Here is a 16002-nt window from a genome sequence, read left to right as displayed (position 1 = left end):
ACTTCGAGCCATTCGCAATGCGTGCCATCAATTCCTGCCACTAATCAAGAATCAACACGTACGCATAATGACAGACAATATTGCATGCATGTTCTATGTGAACAGGCAGGGAGGAGCTCGATCCCAGTCGCTGTGCACAGAGGCTATGAAACTCTGGAACTGGTGCATTGCGAACAACATCCGGGTATCAGCGGCCTATCTTCCCGGAGTGATGAATACCACAGCGGATGAACTAAGCAGACGTTTCCCTTGGGATCACGAATGGGAAATAAACGAGCACACCATTCACAACGTATTCCGCATTTGGGGCTACCCAGCAATAGACCTCTTTGCAACTGCAAAAAACAAGAAATGTCCCAATTTTTGCTCCAGAGCAGGACTAGGCAAACATTCCCTGGGAGACGCATTCATGATCCCATGGCATCAAAACTTACTCTATGCGTTTCCCCCGATACCGGTTCTCAACAGGGTCCTGATAAAAATACGAACAGATGGGGCCAAGGTGATCCTAATTGCCCCATCATGGCCCAGACAGCCCTGGTTTCCGTTTCTCACCAAAATGTCGATTCGACCACCAATCCCCTTGCCTCTCATCCCGAACCCCCTATCACAACAACACGGCCATCTTCTCCACTCCAACCTATCCATGCTTCACCTCAAAGCATGGTTCCTACATGGTTCTCCCAAAGGGAACTAGATTGCTCTGAACAAGTTCAAAGAGTGCTCCTACATAGCAGAACACAATCTACTCGCACCACCTATCTACGTAAGTGGAAACGATTCACACACTGGTGTTCAGCTAAACAACTTGGTCCCACGTCAGCATCTCTTCCGCTCATACTTGACTACCTATTGGACCTTAAGCAATCCGGCCTTTCTTTCAGCTCCATCAGGGTCCATTTAGCTGCTCTTACAACTTTTCATGACAAAATTGATGATACTTCTGTATTTGCTCATCCTATCACCAAGCGCTTCCTCAAGGGACTCCAAACCCTATACCTAGACATTAAACCACCCACCATCCCATGGGACCTTCATCTAGTACTATCTTGCCTAACTCAACAACCATTTGAACCCCTAGCCACGTGGTCTCTTTTACACCTCTCGATGAAAACAGCATTTTTAGTGGCAATTACCTCCGCCAGACGGGCAGGAGAAATAGCAGTTCTTATGGCAGACCCACCATATACGCTATTTTTCAAAGACAAGGTTACCCTCAGATTACACCCCAATTTTCTTCCTAAGGTACACTCGTCATTCCACATTAATGAACCGATACACTTACCGACCTTTTTCCCGAAGCCACATGCGAACTCGTTCGAAGCCTCAATGCATACACTAGATGTACGCAGGGCCGTGTCCTTCTATTTGGATAAAACCAAACCTTTTAGAAATTCTTCCAGACTTTTTGTCTCCATCGCGGAGCGCTCCAAAGGTACGCCTATTTCTACCCAGAGACTTTCGAACCGGATTTCTCAGTGCATCCGGTTGTGCTATCAGATGAAGAAAGTTACACCTCCAGACGGCATCAGAACACACTCCACTAGATCTATGGCTGCCTCTGTAGCATTCTTACGCAAAGTTCCCCTGGCTGATATCTGTAAAGCAGCCACCTGGTCCTCTGAGCACACATTTGTTAAACACTATGCCCTTGCTCAAGGCCCTCTATCTGATATACGTTTGGGCAGGGCTGTACTATCTACGGCGTTCCTATCAGATCCGAAGTCCCTACCTCCTTAAGATACACGGCTTTTAAGTCACCTGGAGTGGAGCACCCACAGGGACATCTCTCTCGAAGAAGAGGAGGTTACTCACCCTATGCAGTAACTGACGTTCTTCGAGATGAGTGTCCCTGTGGGTGCTCCACTACCCACCCTCCTCCCCTCTACTTCGGAGTTGGGGTAGCCTCCGTTGTAGAGAAGGAACTGAGGAGATTGGCCACGTATGCGTACTATTATCCTAGACTCACAGCGGGGGGCAGCCTCTGCGCATGCGTGGCCAGTACGAGTACTGCTACGAAAAATCTCCGAGCAAAGGCGCAGGGACGCACCAACACCTGGAGTGGAGCGCACACAGGGACGGACACTCATATCAAACAACGTCAGTTACTGCACAGGGTGAGTAACCTCCTCTTTGCATCTGTAGAAGTTATTCCAACATTCTGGTGGGCTCTAATGAAACCACACACTGAAGTTTTACTGTGCTACTTAATATATTTCTCTTTAGTAAAATAAAACTCTTTTTAAGACGTGTTTTCTGAATATTTGTACACAAATGAACTCAATTTTACAACAGGGAATACATTGCAATTGGTTTTATTTGTGGTTATTAAGGACCAGGAGGATGCAGCACAGAGTATTAGTAACTGATCCTCTTTCTCCTTGCCTGACAGCAGATCAAAATTCTGAACTTTTCCCTTTTTTTGCCAAATATATTGGAGTGTCATATGTTTTCTCCACGTATATCCACTCTTTCATTTAAAGAAACCCTCCCACCCCAATCCACAGCAACTACATTTTTGAAAGGCTACTCCAAAAGAAGGTTGCTTGTCACGTGAACAGATGTTTACAAGATTTTGTTAAAAACTTCGAAACCCTTGGCTTAAATCTCTGAAACTCAAGCTCAAAATAATGCATTGAAGCCAAGCCCATAAGTCATGGGTAATCAACATTCTGCCTGGAAGTCAAATGTGGCCCTTCAACACTACTAATGCAGTCTGGCAGAATAACTACATCTCTACCCCGATATAATGCGGTCTGATATAACGCGATAAAGCAGCGCTCCGGGGGACGGGGCTGCTTTACCTCATTATATTCGAATTCGAGTTACCACAAGCGGTTCCTATGCGCCCGCCCATTACTTGCTGCGGCCCTCCCTGGGGCCCCCCTAACCCAGCTCATCTCCGCTCCGCCTCCTCCCACGAGCGCGCCGCAGCTCCACTTCTCCTCCCTCCCAGGCTTGCTGCGCCAATCAGCCGCTCAGGGAGGAGGCAGAGGTGAGCTGGGGTGGGGAGCGGTTCCTCTCCGTACCCCGATATAACGTGGTTTCACCTGTAACACGGTGAGATTTTTTGGCTCCCGAGGACCGCATTATATCGGGGTAGAGGTGTAGTAGAAAACTTTACATCTTGCATTCTCTGTAGTCTGTTACAACATGCCACAACAACAAGCATACTGCCACCTACTTGCTTACATACTAGTTCTTCTTCGAGTGCTTGCTCATGTCGATTCCTTTCTAGGTATGTGTGCGCCCACATGCACAGTCGTCGGAGATTTTTGACATAGCGTTATCTGTAGGGTCGGCTGTGGTGCCCTCTGGGGTGCCGCGCTCATGTGTCATTATATTAAGCGCTGCCAGTCCTATGCCCTCTCAGTTCCTTCTTACCCTGTGACAGTTGGTTGGAGCACCTTCCCCATGCTTAGCAAGTGGTTAGCGGTTTCTCCTTTACTTCGTGCTTTATTGCTTTGTAGTTTTGTTGATATTAGTTAGCTAGTGAAGTAGTTGTTAAGCACTATAGTTAGTAAGTTAGGGTCCCAGCGGGGACTTAGCCCCAGGCGGGACAGGCACCAGCTTCCGGCTTTTAATCCCTATGCTGACTGTGACAGGCCTATGCCTGTTAGTGACCCCCGTAGCAGTTGCATGAAGTGCTTGGGGGAATCACATGTAACCCCCGGCACCGGGTTCTACCCGGCACCGCTCCCCTTCGCTGGTGCCCAAGAAGAAATCAAAGAAACGTGACCCGGAACCAAGCAAGAAAGACTACGGGACATCGGGCAAAAGACCCTTTTTGGGCTGCCCACTCCCGGTTTCCGCCCTCTATATTAGGTTTGCCTGGAAGGAAGCGTCTGTCACTGTATGGCCGGCACCGGTCATCCTCCCGCCAATCATCTCCAGCCTGTAGGAACGTTCCCCAACGCGGTACCGATCCGCCCGCTCCCGGAACCAATCCCCTTATTCAAGGCAACCCACGGTTAGCTGCCAGACACCAGTGTTGACGGCCCATGGTCGTCACTGGAAGGGAATTCCTCTGGCACGGAAAAGGAGTTTAACATCTCACCGAGACAGCACCAGTGCGACTGGGCACCTGAGCTTGTGTCCACTTTCGCAATGCCATCCTGGCAGCAGGGCCAGTGGCAAGCGCAATGGCCCTACTGGAGTGACTGGGGCATGCCGGTTATGCTGATGCCTCCTTCTCACCAATCGTTGGTAACTGCTTCGGAAAAGCAACAGATGGTACCAGCGGCTCCGGAATCAGTGTGCATAGCACAGTTGGATGCTGGGGGGGAGGAGTGAGTGCCCACCCCAAAACCTCCTTCCCCCATCGGAGATGAAGCCCCAGGTGGTCCATTTGTTCCCATCCGCTTCAAATGAGGCTGTTGCAGGGCCCTCTCATGCTATCCCACTGGATGATTTTAAGGAGCACCAAGCCCTGCTCTGAAGGGTGGTTACGAACTTAGGCTTAGAGGTGGAAGAGATGGCGGAGCCATCGGACAAGTTGTTTAATGTGCTCTCCGCATCAACCCCCGCATGTGTTGTGCTTCCGGTGCACAACGGGGTCCTAAAGATTATCATTAATGATCTGGATGATGGGATGGATTGCACCCTCAGCAAGTTTGCGGATGACACTAAGCTGGGGGGAGAGGTAGATACGCTGGAGGGTAGGGATAGGGTCCAGAGTGACCTAGACAAATTGGAGGATTGGGCCAAAAGAAATCTAATGAGGTTCAACAAGGACAAGTGCAGAGTCCTGCACTTAGGACGGAAGAATCCCACGCACTGCTACAGGCTGGGGACTGACTGGCTAAGCGGCAGTTCTGCAGAAAAGGACCTAGGGGTTACAGTGGATGAGAAGCTGGATATGAGTCAACAGTGTGTCCTTGTTGCCAAGAAGGCTAACAGCTTATTGGGCTGCATTAGTAGGAGTATTGCCAGCAGATCGAGGGAAGTGATTATTCCCCTCTATTCGGCATTGGTGAGGCCACATCTGGAGTATTGTGTCCAGTTTTGGGCCCCTCACTACAGAAAGGATGTGGACAAATTGGAGAGAGTCCAGTGGACGGCAATGAAAATGATTAGGGGGCTGGGGCACATGACTTATGAGAAGAGGCTGAGGGAACTTGGCTTATTTAGTGTGCAAAAGAGAAGAGTGAGGGGGGATTTGATAGCAGCCTTCAACTACCTGAAGGGGGGTTCCAAAGAGGATGGAGCTAGGCTATTTTCAGTGGTGGCAGATGACAGAACAAGGAGCAATTGTCTGAAGTTGCAGTGGGGGAGGTCTAGGTTGGATATTAGGAAAAACTATTTCATGAGGATGTTGATGAAACAGTGGAATGGGTTACCTAGGGCAGTGGTGTAATCTCCATCCTTAGAGGTTTTAAAGCCCGGCTTGACAAAGCCCTGGCTGCGATGATTTAGTTGGGGTTGATCCTGCTTTGAGCAGGAGGTTGCAGTAGATGACCTCCTGAGCTCTCTTCCAACCCTAATCTTCTTTGATTCTATGATTAAAGATTGCCAAACCCCATCCTCAATCCCACCCACCTACAAGAGGGATGAAAAGAAGTATTTTGTCCCAGCCAAGGGGTTTGAATACTTGTCCACCCAGCCAACAAGGGGCCCTTGAGGAGGGTACTACAGCAGCACGGTGTTCCCTCCAAATGGCGTGGGATGCAGCTGATTCGGCAGCCAGGGTGATCCTTCAACAGTGGTCATGAGGCGCAGTTCTTGGCTTCAGACTGCGTGCCTGTCCCAGGAGATGCAGTCCTCAATACAGGACCTCTGATTTGATGGTGTTGGACTCTTTGCACAGCAGACAGATGCAAGACTGCATGAACTAGAGGACACATGGGCCACCCTCCACTTGCTGGGTCTGCATACGCCTCAGTTGGTGAGGAAGCAGTTCCAGCCACCCCTGCAGCCAAGGCCTTGGCAACCTTGACAGGGGTCTGCCAGGAGATGCGATAGGGACATGAGTTTTAGTTGTCGCTGCACTTCCTCCTCCCGCTCACCTGCGCAACCCAGCCCGGCAAAACATCATCGGGGCCAGAAGTGCTCGTTTTCAGGGTGCGCTCGATAGCAATGCCCCAGTCAACTCCCTGGGTCTGCCTCATTCTTTCCTCAACAGTCTTCGTCCCTACCGTTAGGCCTGGTCGCTGGTCACCTTGGACCGTTGGGTGCTAGAAATTGTATCTCTGGGCTACACCCTGCAATTCTCGGCCATGCTACCCCTTCCCTGTCCCTCTTCATGGACTCTTCTCACAAGCAACTTGCTGCCATTCAGGAGGTCGACAACCTCCTGCAATTGGGAGCACTGGAGGAGGTCCCTTAGGAAATGAAGGGAAAAGGGTTCTATTCCCGCTTTTTTCTAATCCTGGAAGCAAAAGGGGGCCTAAGACCCATTCTGTACCTGTGGCGACTCAACAAATATCTCAAAAAGTTGAAGTTCCGCATCGTCTCCTTGGCCTCCATCTTTTCCTCCCTGGATCCGGGAGACTAGTATGCCGCTGTCGACTTGAAAGATACTTCTTTTCATATTTCCATCTTCCAAGGACACAGGCCGTTTCTCCATTTTATGGTGGGCCAGCGTCATTTCCAATTCACAGTGATGCCCTTCGGTCTCTCATTGGTCCTGCGGGTAGTCACAAAATGCATGCCTTTGGTAGCTGCTTACCCGAGACATCGAGGAGACCAGGTCTATCTTTATCTCGATGACTGGCTCATCAAGTGCAGAGGAGTCTCGATCTGGTGCGTTCTACCTGTCACGACCGTGGCCTATTAGTAAACAAAAAGAAATCGTCCCTCATACCAGGGCAACGGAGAGAGTTCATGGGGTGGTTCTCGACTCGACGCGTATCAGAGCCTTCCTTCCGGAGGCCCGTTTCCAAGCTATGTTGGGTGTGATCTCCCATATAAGGGGCCACCTGCTCAGTATCGCCCACACCTGCCTGAGGTTCTTAGGCCACATGGCAGCTTGTACTTACGTGGGCCGTCATGCCCGGGTCCATCTCCGGCCACTGCAAGCATGGCTCACGTCGGTCTACACCCCCAATAGGCATGATCTAGACCTGGTAGTCAAGGTGCCAGACTACATCTGGGTGTCACTGGAATGATGGTTGGACCCTGAATCGGTGTTGGAGGGGGTTCCCTTCACATCCCCGTCCCATCGCTGTCCCTGGTTTCTGATGCCTCGGACCTGGGCTGGGGAGTGCACTTGGGCGAACTCGGCACGCAAGGCCGCTGCTTGCGGGATGGTCGCTCCCTCCACATAAATGTCAGGGAGCTCAGAGTGGTTCATTTGTCCGGCTAGGCTTTCCAGTCCCACTTGAAGGGCAAGGTGGTACAAGTCCTGACGGACAACACCGCTGCCATGTTTTATATCAACAAGCAAGGTGGAGCCAGGTCATCGGCCCTTTGCCAGGAAGCTTTCTGGCTCTGGGAATTCTGTGTGCAGCCTGACATTCATCTTGTGGCTGCGCACCTCCTGGGGACCAGGAATGTATTGGCAGATTGCCTCAGCAGAACCTTCTCGTTGCACCACGAATGGTCACTCCATCCTCAGGTGGTCAGCGTGTTCATAGAATCATAGAATCATAGAATATCAGGGCTGGAAGGGACCTCAGGAGGTCATCTAGTCCAACCCCCTGCTCAAAGCAGGACCAATTCCCAACTAAATCATCCCAGCCAGGGCTTTGTCAAGCCGGGCCTTAAAAACCTCCAAGGAAGGAGACTCCACCACCTCCCTAGGTAATGCATTCCAGTGCTTCACCACCCTCCTAGTGAAATAGTGTTTCCTAATATCCAACCTAGACCTCCCCCACTGCAACTTGAGACCATTGCTCCTTGTTCTGTCATCTGCCACCACTGAGAACAGCCGAGCTCCATCCTCTTTGGAACCCACCCCTCAGGTAGTTGAAAGCAGCTATCAAATCCCCCCTCACTCTTCTCTTCTGGAGACTAAACAATCCCAGTTCCCTCAGCCTCTCCTCATAAGTCATGTGCTCCAGACTCCTAATCATCTTTGTTGCCCTCCGCTGGACTTTTTCCAATTTTTCCACATCCTTCTTGTAGTGTGGGGCTCAAAACTGGACACAGTACTCCAGATGAGGCCTCACCAATGTCGAATAAAGGGGAACGATCACGTTCCTCGATCTGCTGGCAATGCCCCTACTTATACAGCCCAAAATGCCATTAGCCTTCTTGGCAACAAGAGCACACTGTTGACTCATATCCAGCTTCTTCCAAAGGTGGGGAAGTCCCCAGTTTGTACTTGTTCACCACTCATCAGAACAGGAAATGCCACATGTTCTGCTCGATTAGGGGGCTTGACAGAGGCTCCCTGTCAGGCACCTTCTATACCTATGGTTGGGAGCTCTGTACGCTTTCCCGCCAGTGCCGATAATCCACAGTCCTCATGAAGATCAAGTAGGACAAGGCGAAGGTAATCTTATTAGCCCCAGCTTGGCCGTGCCAGTACTGGTTCAGCACATTGCTAGACCTCTCGATGGCAGCCCCACTGCAGCTGCTTCTCTGGTCAGATCTGCTGTCCCAGAACCACGGCAGTCTTCTGCACCTGAACCTGGCAGCACTGCACCTGACGGCTTGGCTGCTGCATGCTTAAATGCGGAAGAACAGGAATACTCGTCCCATGTCCAGCAGGTCCTGTAGGGCAGCAGGAGCCCTCTATCAGGGAAACCTACCTGGCCAAATGGAAACGGTTCACGTGCTGGGCATTGGACTAGGGTATTAGGCCTGAACAGGTCTTACTGCAGTCAATCCTTGACTACCTTCTACACCTTAAGTTCCAGGGCTTGTTCCTTTCATCAATTAAGGTCCACTTGGCCGCTATATCAGCCTTTCACCTTCCAGTCCAAGGCAGGTTGGTCTTCACTCACGACATGACGGTCTGGTTCTTGAAGGGTCTGGAGCGACTCTATTCTCATGTCCAGGACCCTGTCCCTCCTTGGGATCTGAATCTAGTGCTGGAACGGCTCATGGGGGCCACGTTAGAGCCATTGGCTTCCTGTTCCCTTCTTCTACTCTCCTGGAAGGCAATAACATCTGCCTGTAGGGTCTCTGAGATTAGGGTGCTTACCTTGGAGCCGCCCTATATGGTGTTTTTTAAAGAACAAGGTCCAGCTGCGACCGCACCCAGCTTTCCTGCCCAAGGTTGTTTCACAATTTCACATGAGCCAGGACATATTCTTGCCTGTCTTCTTCCCAAAGCCTCATAGGTCTGAGGAGGAGCGTAGATCTCACTCTCTGGGAATCAGGAAACATTGCTAGCCTTTTACATCGAAAGGACTAAGCCGTTCCATAAGTCAACGCAGCTGTTCATCACGGTGGCAGACAGGATGAAAGGATGTCCACCCAAAGAATTTCATCATGGATCATCCATTTTTGCTATGATCAGGCGAAAGTGCCTCTTCTGACGATTGTAACCGCCCACTCGACTAGGGTGCAAGTCTCTTCAGCGGCCTTCCTGGCTCCAGTGCCAATTGAAGATACCTGCATGGCCGCTACCTGGTCATCCGTTCACACGTTCATGTCTCGCTATGTGCTTACCCAGCAAGCCCGAGACGATGCTGGCTTCGATAGAGTGGTGTTGCAACCCGCATGACCATGAACTCTGAGCCTACATCCAGGAATGCTGCTTGTGAGTCACCGAGAATGGAATCGAGATGAGCAAGCACTAGAAGAAGAAAAACGGTTGCATTCCTTTCGTAACTGTTGTTCTTTGAGATGTGTTGCTCGTGTCCATTCCATTCCCCCCCTCCTGCCCCTCTGTCAGAGTTGCTCGCAAGAAGGAATTGACAGGGTTTAGGACTGGCGGCACCCAATATACCGACGCATGAGTGCGGCACTCCAGAGGGCGCCACAACCGACCCTATGGATACCGCTAATGCAAAAATCTCCGACTGTTTATGTGGGCGCGCAAACACCTAGAATGGAATGGACATGAGCAACACATCTTGAAGAACAACAGTTATGAAAGGTAGGTAACTGTTTTTTATTTCACCTGGGCCTGTCTCCTACCTTTGTCCCAATTAATATTTGAGCATCTCATGGTTTCACATTAAAGTGAAGGAAATGGCAGGAGATCTGTCGTGGCCAAAGAACCGTAGCATCTTGTTCCTCACAATGAGGAGACACCATTGGGTTTGGTCTCCCTGCATCGTTCACAGAGGGAAATCAACAGAAGACGTTGCATGTGGAGAGTCAAACTTAGCTTTCAGATCCCACATAAATGGTTCCAAAGATGAGAACTATATTCAAGCCCATTACTGCATATTCAAACATAATTGTAAATTTGAAGGTCAGTTTAGTACACGTACATGTGGACTGTTCAGGGGATTGAGATTGGTTGCAGAGCAAAGGGTGTGAGGACATTATGAAGAGAAGCCTGAGAAACGTGAAAAACACTGTTTCTTAAAATTGGTGTAAATGTAATTTCCATTTAATCATATTAGCCATCTAAAAATTTTTTCTTGAAAACATTTTTTTTCTAACAAAATGACTAAAACTGTGTATAGCATATTTGTCTTCTTAGGCAGAGAGTAAAAAGCAGATTTCCAAACAGATTTCAAAGGAAAGCTTTAAAAGCATGGTTTAATGGACAATTTATTTTGAAGAACTATTCATTTTTAATTAATGTAAACCCTATAAAATGTTAAAATGCCTATTTTTGTTTGTTGTGTATAAATATACTGTTGTTTACCTCATCACATAACACAAGAACCAGGGGTCTCCCAATGAAATTAATAGGTAACAGGTTTAAAACAAACATAAGGAAGTATTACTTCAGACAATATACAGTCAACCTGTGGAACTTGTTGCTAGGAGGTGTGAAGATCAAAGATATAACTGGGTTCAAAAAAGATGTAGGTAAGTTCACAGATGATAGTTCATCAATGGCTGTTAACCAAGATGCTCAGGGATGAAACCACATGCTCTGGGTGTCCCTAAACCTCTGGCTGCCAGAAGGTGGGAGTGGACAACAAAGGAAGGATCACTCAATAATTGCACTGATGTGTTCATTCCCTCTGAAGCATCTGGCACTGGCTGCTATTGAAAGCCAGGATACTGGACCCCATGGATCATTGGTCTGACACAGCATGAATGGCCATTCTTATGGCCGTTCTTAATATATAATCCTCTGCAAACAGCTTTTTTGTCTAGTCTAGCAAAAATAATTAGTATATGGCTACTTATTTGATTAGTAATGAAATGCATTTTAGCATTGGATGCAGGAAAATGGCTCTAAACATTTTTATTGTCTCCTCTAATCCAGTTAGTTCAGCAGTGGCCACCAGCACAAAAATCCAGTGTGGACAGCGAAGAGAAGGAAGATGATTCTGGTGGTATCAACCTAGATAAAGCAAAGGAAAGATTACAGGAAGAGGATAAATTTGACAAAGAAGCATACAGGAAGAAAATTAAAGAAAAACATAGGGTAAGTCAAGTCCTACACCAATCATTGAAATAGAAACAAATACTGTTAAATGTTTGAGTGACTTATTGAGGAAAATATATAAATGTTGTACTGAAAAATAAATTTAACATAATTATTAAATTCCAGAAGTGTTCTCAGCATTGCATAAGACACAGGGGGAAAAAAAAAGAAAATGCCTACTTTAATGTTCTGTAAAGATATTTATAGTCTAAATACAAAGCACAAGAAGATGCCAGAGGTTGATTCTAACTTTTGATGATTTTTAAAAGTAAAAGGCCGATGACAAAAATCCAGTGACAGCATTTTTACTGGCAGGGGTTAGTGTAGGAAATGAATTTTAAGGGGGAGTTTTTAAAAAAAAAGAGGGAGATTGCCTGGCATACACACTTTAATAAATGCCCAGCCCTTACTGAGAGAGAGAGACCAATCCATAGCGCTTCTGAAGTGTCTTCAGAATACTGTGGCCATATCTATACTACAAACTTTGATTGGGGCAAGTTAAGTTTGTATATCGCTTGGGCACGTGCATACTGCTTGTGCTTCAAAAAAGAACTAGATACGTTCATGGAGGATAGGTCCATCAATGGCTATTAGCCAGGATGGATAGGGATAGTGTCCCTAGCCTCTGTTTGCCAGAAGCTGGGAATGGGCGACAGGGGATGGATCACATGATGATTACCTATTCTGTTCATTCCTTCTGGGGCACCTGGCACTGGCCACTGTAGGAAGACAGGATACTAGGCTAGATGGATCTTTGGTCTGACCCATCATGGCCGTTCTTACGTTGTGTCGGAGTGCTTGTGTTGATGCAAAATGCAGTGCATCAGGGGTATGTATCTCAGTGTGCCATGCACCATCATGTGGCACAATGCCTTTTGGCAAATTTTCACAATGTGTTGTGGGAGAGAAATGAATTGATCTGGACTCGGCAAGCAATCCCACCAGTCAGTGTTTGTATCATAACGCAGGGTTGGGGTGACAAGCAGTGGCTGCAGAACTTTCGGATACGAAAGGCCATGTTCCTGGATCTGTGTGCTGAGCTTGCCCCAGAGCAGGAACAATAGAATGAGAGCTGCATTGGAAGCTTGCAACGATGGAATGCTCTCAGTCAGTGGAAAATCAGTTTGGAGCTGGAAAATGTATAGTGCAGGTTGTTGTCATGCAAGTGTATAGGGTCCTTAATCATCTCCTGCTATGCAGGTCTGTGATTCTCAGCAATATGCAGGATATAGTGGATGGATTTTCTGCAATGGGGCTCCTGACCTGAGATGGGGCAATAGATGGCCATTCACAATGATCTTTGAAAACTCGTGGTGACTGGGGGAGGTCCCGGATGATTGGAAAAAGGCAAATATAGTGCCCATCTTTAAAAGGGGGAAGAAGGAGAAGCCAGGGAACTACAGACCGGTCAGCCTTACCTCCATCACCAGAAAAATCATGGAGCAGGTCTTAAGGAATCCATTTTGAAGCACTTGGAGGAGAGGAAGGAGATCAGGAACAGTCAACATTAATTCACCAAGGGCAAGTCATGCCTGACCAATCTGATTGCCTTCTATGATGAGATAACTGGCTCTGTGGATACGGGGAAAGTGGTGGACGTGATATATCTTGACTTTAGCAAAGCTTTTGATACAGTCTCCCACAGTATTCTTTCCAGCAAGTTAAAAACATGGATTGGATGAATGGACTATAAGGTGGATAAAAAGCTGGCTAGATCGTCGGGCTCAACGGGTAGTGATCAATGGCTCCAAGTCTAGTTGGCAGCCGGTAACAAGCGGAGTGCCCCAGGGGTCTGCCTGGGGCCGGTTTTGTTGAAAATCTTCATTAATGATCTGGATGATGGGATGGATTGCATCCTCTGCAAGTTTGCGGATGACACTAAGCTCGGGGGAGAGGTAGTTATGCTGGAGGGTAGGAACAGGGTCCAGAGTGACCTAGACAAATTGGAGGATTGGACTAAAGAAATCTGATAAGGTTCAACAAGGACAAGTGCAGAGTCCTGCGCTTAGGACGGAAGTATCCCATGCACTGCTACAGGCTGGGGACCGAATGGCTAAGAAGCAGTTCTGCGGAAAAGGATCTGGGGATTACAGGGGATGAGAAGCTGGATATGAGTCAACAGTGTGTCCTTGTTGCCAAGAAGGCTAACAGCATATTGGGCTGCATTAGTAGGAGCATTGCCAGCAGAAGAGGGAAGTGATTATTTCCTTCTATTCGGCTCTGGTGAGGCCGCATCTGGAGTATTGCGTCCAGTTTTGGGCCCTCCACTACAGAAAGGATGTGGACAAATTGGAGAGAGTCCAGCAGAGGGCAATGAAAATCATTAGGGGGATGGCGCACATGACTTATGAGGAGAGGCTGAGGGAACTGGGCTTATTTAGTCTGCAAAAGAGAAGAGTGAGGGGGGATTTGACTGCAGCCTTCAACTACCTGAAGGGGGTTCCAAAGAGGAATGAGGTAGGCTGTTCTTAGTGGTTGCAGATGACAGAACAAGGAGCAATGGTCTGAAGTTGAAGTGGGGGAGGTCTAGGTTGGATATTAGGAAAAACTATTTCACTAGGAGGGTGGTGAAGCACTGGAAGTTACCTAGGGAGGTGGTGGAGGTTTTTAAGGCCTGGCTTGACAAAGCCCTGGCTGGGATGTTTTAGTTGGGGTTGGTCCTGCTTTGCACAGGGTATTGTACTAGATGACCTCCTGAGGTCTCTTCCAACCCTAATCTTCTATGATTCTATGGTACTCCTAACCCTATTCGGACACCACTTTGCTACAGAGTACGTCAACAGAAAGGGCTACTTTTCCAGGGTTATGCAAGTGTTGTTGGATCACTGGGGATGCGTCACTGAATTCAGTTTGGGCTGGTCAGGAAGATGTATGACACTCGCATCTTTAAGAACACAGGACTGTGCAGAAAGCTGCAAGCAGGGACATTCTTTCCTGACTGGCGGATTACCATTGGTGATATTGAAATGCCAGTAGTGATTCGGGTGACCCAGTGTAACCCTTGCTCCTCAGCTCATGAAGCCATACTCTGGCCACCTTGACAGCATCAAGGAAAGATTCAACTACCAGCTCAGCAGGTGCAGACAGACTATGGAAGGGGGGCTTTTGTTAAATTGAAAGGGACGCTGGTGGTGTGTACTCACCAGATTGGATCTTGGTGAGCAAAATATCCTAATGGTTATAGCTGCATAATATCTGTGAGGCAAAAGAGAAAAAGCTGGTGCTAGGATGGAGGGCGGAAGTGGAGCAGCTTTCTGCTGAATTTGAACAGCCAGACGCAAGAGCTATTACAAGAGATAATTTGGAGCTATGCAGGTGAGGGAGACTTTGAAGGAGCACTTTAACGGTCAGCCACACGAGTGTTCTCTGTTAGAGTGTACAAACGAACAGCAAGCAGTATACAAATGACTGCATATTTTCCTGAACCTGTGAATGAAATGATGGTTGCTGTAAGTCTACAAGTACTGTGTGCTTTTCAACTGTATGCGTTCTGCAATATTTGTTGTAAACGAATAAAGATCATTTCATTCTTCAAAAATAGAACTTTGAGTGGGAAAAACTGCGCAAAATAAAATTCAACATAATATGATTTTTTTTTTTTTTGCATCAATTGAGTGAGTGGAACTTTAAAATTGGAAAGGGAGTAAACATTTCTGTCCATTTGCACAAATGCGATCTGTTGTGGCTACATGAACAGCAACTGTGGTTTCTCTTGCTGTCCCCCAGCATGGCGTTGTAGGGATAAGGATGCAGCCCATGATGCCACATGTTGTGTTTGGGGGTGTAGGGAGCAGGAATTCTGAGAGGACTGCAAAGAGTGGAAAGTTTGGGATTTTTGGACCTGTAGATCAAGCAGCGTCTGCAGCATTTGAGTTTGTGGCCTGGGCAGATCCATTATGTCTGGTACATCTCCTCCTTGTCCTGCTGGGACTCTTACTCTTGGATCTTTTTCTTGTCCTCTATCCTTCTCTATGCTGTCAGTCATATTGGCCCTCCAAGCCCTTTGTTCACAGTCGGATGCAGCACTGCCTTGCTGGATCTGGCTGAGCAAGTCCACTTCTTACTCCTCTTTATCAATGTCAGGCATTCTGCTAGTATGGAGGCGACACCTCAAGGCTGCCACATCAGAAGCTGTTGATAAAAACAGACATATGTGCCATTGGATTTACAGTCACAACGGAAAGGGAAAGATAAATTTCAAACTCCCTTCCCTTATTCTGATAAACACTTTTAATAAGACATGCTTATTGACACTGCTGCTTTGGAGCCCCTTGGCACAGCACTGCTCTCCAGCCTCAGCCATGGTGAATGAATATGGCCCACCGGGGTGAGGAACAGAAGGCTGTTCTGTTGCATGAAGTGATATAATTTTGGTCTGTATTTTGTGGGTATGAATATAGGGAAATGGCACTGAATATTGGCACTGTTTTCTACTATGGTGGTTTTAGATATCTCATTCCTGAGGGTCACAAAGGTACAGAGAACACAGCTGCTGCTGGCATCCCAAAGCTGCCCGGGCCCATATGCAGCTAGCCTGTTTACAGCAATGGCGCCAG

General features: G+C 47.9%; 1 protein-coding gene across 1 annotated transcript in view; it reads left to right on the top strand.

Moving 5' to 3' along the window:
- DDX10 (DEAD-box helicase 10) overlaps positions 1-16002 on the top strand; it is a 346101-nt gene that overhangs the window by 217270 nt on the left and 112829 nt on the right. The window contains exon 15 of the mRNA XM_065414461.1: positions 11285-11446. Coding sequence (XP_065270533.1) covers positions 11285-11446 — 162 coding nt within the window. The remainder of the gene's footprint in view (positions 1-11284; positions 11447-16002) is intronic.

The sequence above is a fragment of the Emys orbicularis genome, chromosome 1 (assembly GCF_028017835.1).
Source record: "Emys orbicularis isolate rEmyOrb1 chromosome 1, rEmyOrb1.hap1, whole genome shotgun sequence".
Classification (NCBI taxonomy): domain Eukaryota; kingdom Metazoa; phylum Chordata; order Testudines; family Emydidae; genus Emys; species Emys orbicularis.
Note: the sequence above shows the minus strand (reverse complement) of the source record. Positions and strands in the feature narration are given on the sequence as shown.